We start from the raw sequence: 8,028 nt of genomic DNA, 5'->3' as shown, positions 1-8,028 counted from the left end.
ATCCGCTGACAAATTGTGGAACTGTATCCACTGAAAACTGTGGAACTAGATCCACTGACAAGCTGTGGAACTGGATCCACTGGCAAACTGTGGAACTCGATCCACTGAAAACTGTGGAACTTGACGTATCGGCCACACTCCGCGCGGTTCCGCCACCGTGCGGGATTTACGCGAAGCAGCAAACACAAACATGGCCACTCTCTCAATTTTCAATGAAAGAAATCGTGTGTGCATTTCAATTATTTCGGCTGTTAAGGTTTTAAGGCACAATATAAGTTGATGATGTGATATGGCGATGTTAATTAATGATAATTCCGCAGTGAAGCTAGTCACGAACGGTGCCGATTGAGTGTACAGCTGCCAAAAACACTGAAATGTGCGTAGTTGCGTAACTATTTGCGGTGAATTGCAGACGAAACATGAAGCCTTAACGGCCGTTTAAAAAAGAATTATACCAATCGCAATCGTAAAATAAAAATGAGATAGAACCTAAGTTAAAATTCTGGCCATTTCTAAAATGTTATTACTAATTTTTAGTCAGTGCCGAACGTTTAGTTTTCCAACAATAATGAGGGGTGGTAGGTAGTCATGCAATTCAAGTCATCATTTATTACACGTTACTTCCGTGTTGTTGAAAATCTCGCGAGTCCTGGACCAAACCCCATTGAACAATGTGATCGGTGTGCTGGCCAAAAATGCACACAGATCACACTACACTACCCATTACAAACTCCAGTACCCACAGCTTTCATATATCTATCCAAATATTTAGAGTGTCTTTCTTCCTGGATTCACTAACTTACTGTGAAACTGGATTCACCGAAAATTGTGTAACTTGATCCACTGACAATCTGTTTGATAGTTGAGTTTGAGTAAAAAAACATTGAAAATGAATTAACTCTCGATTCAAACTCAACTGACTCGCTGTTGAACTGGAACGTGATTACAAACTGTGGAAAATAGATCCGCTGACAAACTGTGGAACTCTATCCACTGAAAACTGCGGAACTGGATCCATTGACAAACTGTAGAACTCTCTCCACTGAAAACTGTGGAACTGGATTCACTCACTAACTGTGAAACTGGATTCACTGAAAACTGTGGAATTTGATCCACTGACAAATTGTGGAGCTGGATCGCTTTCACCAACGTTTGCGCTACTGGACCGGTGGAGACACCTACCGTCAGGTTTAGAGCTGCTACTGTGAGTTATATACTGTAAGAAGTGAACCATCACAATCACGCCGCTGAACCATCACAATTGTGGGCTATGATTGCCACATTAAATGGTCCAGGTTTGAGTAAAATAAGCAAGACCGCCGGAGAGGTGAACAACGACCAATATGTTTGGTGTCTAAGTAAACTCTGATTTATTTATCTACTCGCTACAGCATAAGTTCATGCGGGGCTTACATAGGCGGGGTTACATGAACTGAGGGGAGTGCGTTACTGGTAACTGACATATAACAATTCCCGACATTCTCCCGGGCGACAGAAAATTACTAGATAGATGTAATTAAGAAAAATGTTACTACAACTAAATAATATCGATATTCGAATAAATGATGCATGTATATTGTTATAAATTTATGATAGTCAGATAAGGAACTACTGACAACTAAAAATGATCTGTTTAATTCTAAAACTAAGATTATAAAGTCTATTACATTGCGTTGTGTTTGTTGTTTAGGTCTCCGAGTGACCTAGCGTTGACTTGAGCGGTTATCAATTAATTAACTACTACATGTATCAGACAGCACGTTAGCCCATCTACTTATGTTATTTCTAGCCTCGGCAGCTGCCCTTCTCGTCGAACGACGTGTGACGGGTGCAGAATTTACGTTTGAGTCCGGTTTGCACGTGTTCGAGGGATCTGCGGCGCGCACTTCAAGAGGGTAGCGTTTGCTAATTGGTCGATTAGTTCTGCCATTCGAAATTTTGATCTTAGCGGTTCTAACTAAGCCGTCGTTCCCCGGAACGAGTTCCTCGACCAGTGCTAGTTTCAATTTCAGACGCGAATTATGATTGTCGTCGTGTACTAACACGACATCACCCTTTCTGATGGTATTTCCAGTTAATCCGCGATTTTTAAATTGGATGTGTCTTTCGCGTAGGGCTGTTACGTATTCCTCAGCCCAACGTTTCCACAGATGTTGTTTTAATGAACCGATTCGCACCGAACGTTTTTCAAATTCTGACGGCACATTTCCAAGCGTCGGGTCGGTCAGTTCATCGTAACTTACGAACAGATGCGGTAAACTCGTGAGAACGCGACTGTGAAGGAAATGTGACGGGGTTAAAGGTTCTGGGTCGTCCACATCAGATGAACAGTACGATATCGGGCGATTATTTACAGCTTGTTCAGTCTCTGATACGATCGTAATCAATTCCAGCAGGGATATTCGCGCACGCCCCAGAACTTTTTTGATCGCGGTTTTTGTTATTCCAACTAGCCTTTCGTAAAATCCACCAAACCAGGGGGCTCGACGAGTTATCATGACCCACTCTGATCGGTGTAGGCTGAAGTACTTTCGGGTTTCGATCGATTCGTATATCTTTTTGATAGCATTGTTACTCGCAATAAAGGTTGATTGGTTGTCCGATATTATTTTCTGCGGTAACAAACGTCTGGCAGCCATTCTCCTCAACGCGTGTAGGAATGTTGACGTAGTCATGTCCGTTACCACTTCCAGATGGATGGCACGCGTGTTCGCGCAAGTAAACAAGCATATATACGCGAGTGACTCCTCCCCGGATTTCGACCGAAGATGTAGTGCACCGGTGAAATCTAAACCACAGACGGTGAAGGGTGGAGCCTCTTTCAAACGCGAAGATTGTAACGGAGCGCAGTTTGGTAACGAGTACGGTTTACCGGTGATATATTTGCATATGACGCATTTTCTCAACAACTTCCGAGCCACTTGACGAACACGAGTAATCCAATACTTTTGTCGGACTACGGTTATAGTAGATTCTGTACCGAGGTGTTTGACCTTATTATGGGAATCCAGTACGATTAATTCACTATATCTACAATGAGGTAACAATATCGGAAACTTTGCATCGTATCCGATGGGCGCGTTATGGAGACGGCCTCCAACACGAATGATATCATCTTCTAAAAACAAACGAAGTTTCTTTACAAGTGATGGCCTTTTCTTAGATTTATGTTCTAAACTAACTTTCACGTCATTGAAGTAACTCGATTGAACACCTTTGTTCCATAGATCTTCGCATTCTGCTATTTCGTTAGCAGTTATTTCATCCGATTCATGGTTTTCGCGTCTTAACTTTTTAATAAATCGTCGAACTAGCGCGGTTACGCGTAATAGCCTTGTTAACGAAGTGAAATCGTTCTGATCTATTACGTTACATATTCCGACTTCGTTGTTTTCGCAGATTTTTTCGTCAGGCTGTTTGTCCTCGTCCATTTCGGTTATGAGCAAAACTGCTCGATCGATCGTGTCGCAGGTGGGATAATTACCGTTGCTAAGCCAGCTAGGGCCATTCCACCAGAGCGTGCATCGCGTAATTTGTTCGCACGATATTCCTCTGCTTAACATATCAGCCGGATTGTCACTCGTCGGACAATATTTATAGCGACCGATAGTTGTCACCGATTTAATTTGACGCACGCGATTAGCTACGAAGACGGGAAGCTTTTTCTCGGAGTTGATCCAGTGTAACACAATCTGGCTATCTGACCAGAGCACGCACTTTGTTATGACTATTTCAGTAATCAGACTGTTTCGAACGTAATCTGTTAATTTAGCACCAATCAACGCGGCCATTAATTCTAACTGCGGTATCGTATGTTTTTTAACAGGTGCCACACGCGATTTAGACATGACGAGTACCGTCTGATCTCCACGTTTTAGATAGACGCAAGCGCCGTATGCCAATTGGCTCGCATCGCAGAAAGTGTGCAATTCGTACTTAGCTTCCGATTTCGCTTCCGATTTCGAGTAGCGTCGATCAACGCGTTTTTCGCTAATTTCACGCAATTCCGTTATCAACGAGATCCACGATTCGACTACGCGCTCGGGTAGGGTTTCGTCCCACTCATAACCTTCCGTCCACAACTGCTGTACGAACATCTTCGACTTAATATGGACAGGCGAGACGTATCCTAACGGGTCATAAAGGCTCGAGACAGCCTTAACGATTTCGCGTTTGGTAATCAAGTCAGGATTGGCGAACGCTTGTTTGTTTTTGAATGACAGCGTATCATTCACCGTATCCCATTGGAGTCCGAGCGTAGAAACAATAGTTTTCTCGTCCGATAAATTATCGGAATCTGCTTTGGCCTTTAGTAACGAAGAGTTAGAAGCATAAGACTGAAGTTTAAATCCGCCGTTTTTCATTATGCTATTGATATTCGTATAGTATTTCATGAGATCGCTCTCAGATTCACATCCACTAATCGCGTTGTCGACATATATATTTTTAACTAAGTCACGTGATACATGGTTATTATAATTATTTAGATGAAAACGAACAGTAGCATTCAATATAAAGGGTGAACTCACCACGCCGAACAATATAACCTTGAAGCGATAGGTTTTGAGTTCACTTTCTGGATTCTTAGGATCAGTCAACCATAGAAATTTCGTATACTCGCGATCATCATCGTGCAGACCAACTTGAAGAAACGCCTTTTCGATATCCGCCGACAATCCGAATTTATGCAACCTGAATCTGATCAGGATTGAACCGAGGTCATTCAGCAGCGTCGGACCGGTCTCCAAACAATCATTTAAACTAGGGTTTCCCGCGGTAGATAAAGACGCGTTATAGACGATACGGATAGGGGTTGTTGACGATTCCTTCTTGACCGCGCGATGCGGTAAATAATGACCTATGTTTCGGTCATCATCTGTGACTTCTTCGATGAAGTCTCGCGATAATTGATCCATGATAATGTTGTGGTAAACATTTCGAATTTGCGGCGATAGCCGACGAATCATCGATTGTGTTATGTTTCGAGTAACATAGTAATTTGTCGGAAGGGGGGCGTGTCCACTCTTCCACGGCAACTTCGCAGTATACCGTCCCGTGTCGGATGTCGTCAGGCTTGATTGACAGTAGTCGAGTAGATTGAATTCTTTTGAAGCCGCATCTGTTGCATCAGTTACGCCTATGGATTCGAGATCCCAGAATTTTTGGAGGTTGACTTCCTCCGAACGATGTGACGTAACATCCACGTTGTAAACTCGTGCAGTATTTATTGGATCGCAATCACTAAACGGTCCAGAGAGAAGATACCCTAATTTCGAAGATACTGCCGTGGGTCCATTTCCGCGGATTGTGTGGTTACCGACCACTGACCAATAGAAATCGGCACCGATTAAAATGTCGATTTCGAAGTGTGATTCGGTAGAAAACGGATGCGCTAATTTCAAACCTGTCAGATACGGTAAATCTTTGATAGATCTGCCGGTTTGGTTTCGCATTGTCGACGCAATTTGTGGAACAATTAACGCCGTTATCGGTATGTCGGTTTCATCAGAACATAGTGTAAAGTTCGCAACAATCAGTGACCGCGCACTTGATTGTTTCGCGCCAAATGTGTTGATCGATATAGTTTCGGTTTCTTCACTGTTTATATATAATCTTTCGGCTGTTCTTTGAGTAATAAAACTCCGCTGAGCGCCCTCGTCGAACAAGATGTTTACGTTAGTCGTTACGCCTTCGCGACTTTTTGCGTTCGCGATAGCTGTTTTTAATAACACTGTTCCATCGGCGGCGCCCAGATACTGTTGTCAATCCCTGTCAGCTTTCTCATCGGTTGATTTTGCGGCCACAGGTGTGGTTGATTTTGCATCTAAATGAACTGATGTGTGATGCTTTTTGCCACAGTTTGTAACTCTGCATCTGTTTTTCGATAAGCATTTCGTCGATTTGTGACCGCTCGAGAGACAATTAAAGCATAAATTATCCCTAGCAACAATTTCTCTGCGTTTTTCAGCATCTGGAAACGTTTTACAGTCCACCGCAACGTGATTGATCTTTTTGCAGAACGCACATTTTCGATCGTTTTCCCGTGAAAAATTATGTCTGTTTTTCGCCGTAACTGCGAACGCTCCCACGGTCGGCGAGTTGGTGGGAAAATCATCCTCTATCGTAAGGCTTTCGATACTAGCCTCGAAGGCCTCAATTTCTTTAAGGAGTGACTTTCTTAGATCAGTCAGGCTCCAAGCATTGTTACCGTGGTCTCTGGTAATCTGTTGTTTAGTTCCGCTCGGAAGTTTTTCCATTATGATGGGTACTAACAGATCTCCGTACGATTCTTCGGATTTTCCGAGTGAATTTAATCCACGAATATAAGATTCCAGAGAGTCATAGAAATTCCGTAGTGAGTTGTCGCGATCACTCGGTGGTGAAAGCTCCCACAACGCTTTCATGTATGCGGCCACAATTTTGTGTGGTGTCCCGTACCGGTTTAACAAAAGTTCCAAAGCTTGATTATAATTTTCGTTTGTTAAACTCAGGTTTTCGATCGTTTTTGCTGCGTCGCCCTTTAGCTGTGCGGACAGATATTGGAACTTTTGGATATTCGTTAAGTTCTCATCACTATCAACTGCCGAGAAAAACCCATCGAAGAACGTTTGCCATTTCAGAATATCGCCATCGAATGTTGGCAAAGATAACTTCGGCAACTGGATCGGTCTTTTCGCAGTTTTTTGTTGCTCGGATTTCATGCGCGTTGTCGGTTCGATTTGATTCTTTTTCCGTTCGAGGTATCCGATGAAGGTTGATAGTTCGATGTTTATTTCGTTCATATAATCATCGGTTTCACATACGAGGTCTTCGAGTTTCCCTAACTCTGCGTTCGCAATCAGTTCCGAATCATATCCTGCGATAACTTCCAATTTTGTACGTATTCTAGTTATGACGCCAGACAATTTGTCTAGGCTTTCGTCACTTTCCGAATGAAGTAACTCCCTCGCCTGATCAAAAAGTTTCGTCATCTGTCGAATTTGCGCGTTTCGCATTATCTCTTCTTTCGACGGCATCTTGGCTGAGTTTCTGAATTTACTGTTTGTATATCCTGGTCACGGCACCAAAATGTGGGCTATGATTGCCACATTAAATGGTCCAGGTTTGAGTAAAATAAGCAAAACCGCCGGAGAGGTGAACAACGACCAATATGTTTGGTGTCTAAGTAAACTCTGATTTATTTATCTACTCGCTACAGCATAAGTTCATGCGGGGCTTACATAGGCGGGGTTACATGAACTGAGGGGAGTGCGTTACTGGTAACTGACATATAACAATTCCCGACAACAATCACGCCTTTCACTAACAGTACTGAGCAGAGCTCTTGAACACATCAGATCTTTATTGTCAGCTCATATAACATGCGTGTCATGGAGATTCCGCACTTCTTGAAGACACTTTTTAGGTATCTTCTTTCCTCCTGGACGTATAGGTCATCGGGGCAAACTGTTTTCGTAAGATGCTGAATGTGGCTGTCACCTACAATGTTCAAAGTGCAGACACCAGGCTTTAGAGGAAGCAATATAGCAACGTGAATACGACCTGAAACATCCAGCAGACGAAACTCATATCAGAACATTACGAACGGTGCATTTAGGGGCTGTGGTCTTGGATGTCCGGACCGCCGTCTTCGTCAGGACAGAGATTGTCAAAAGCTTTAAATTTCTCAGGAATTTCAACCGTTTGATTCATTTCTTCAAAAATATCCAAAACCGAGAGAAGAACCGCGTATACACTTTTGATTCGGCTGCTTTATCCAAAAAATGCCCGCTCTTTTCTTCTCGACTCTTGCCCCCCCCCCCCCCCATGAAATTTGTTCTACCTACCGCCTGTAATTATACGGGTGTATGTTTTTGCAGTAGTCCAAGGAGTTGACAATGTGGCACACTGATCCTTACGGTGGTAACACATCTGAGTCTCTGTATTGTAACTAAATTGACCACAATTATAAGCCGTTTCATCCAAACATCTCTGCGCGCAGTTTTCTACTGACATCTTCCTTTAAAATTCACCACCGCAGTGACCATC

The 8,028-nt window shown here is 43.1% G+C and overlaps 2 protein-coding genes across 2 annotated transcripts; both read right to left on the bottom strand.

Moving 5' to 3' along the window:
• Positions 1-1,733: 1,733 nt before the first annotated feature.
• LOC141910284 (uncharacterized) lies at positions 1,734-4,967 on the bottom strand. The gene has a single exon (XM_074801015.1). The coding sequence runs from the start codon at positions 4,965-4,967 to the stop codon at positions 1,734-1,736; it is 3,234 nt and encodes a 1,077-aa protein (XP_074657116.1).
• Positions 4,968-5,762: 795 nt separating this feature from the next.
• On the bottom strand, positions 5,763-7,016 carry LOC141910283 (uncharacterized). Its single transcript, XM_074801014.1, has one exon. The coding sequence runs from the start codon at positions 7,014-7,016 to the stop codon at positions 5,763-5,765; it is 1,254 nt and encodes a 417-aa protein (XP_074657115.1).
• Between the last annotated feature and the right edge of the window lie 1,012 nt (positions 7,017-8,028).

Source organism: Tubulanus polymorphus, chromosome 8 (genome assembly GCF_964204645.1).
Source record: "Tubulanus polymorphus chromosome 8, tnTubPoly1.2, whole genome shotgun sequence".
NCBI classification, from domain to species: domain Eukaryota; kingdom Metazoa; phylum Nemertea; class Palaeonemertea; order Tubulaniformes; family Tubulanidae; genus Tubulanus; species Tubulanus polymorphus.
This window is presented reverse-complemented; position numbering and strand designations above follow the sequence as displayed.

Bases quoted from the DNA above. Each gene is read 5' to 3' on its own strand.
- LOC141910284 (XM_074801015.1), bottom strand. From the start codon at position 4,967: ATGATTCGTCGGCTATCGCCGCAAATTCGAAATGTTTACCACAACATT.
- LOC141910283 (XM_074801014.1), bottom strand. From the start codon at position 7,016: ATGCCGTCGAAAGAAGAGATAATGCGAAACGCGCAAATTCGACAGATG.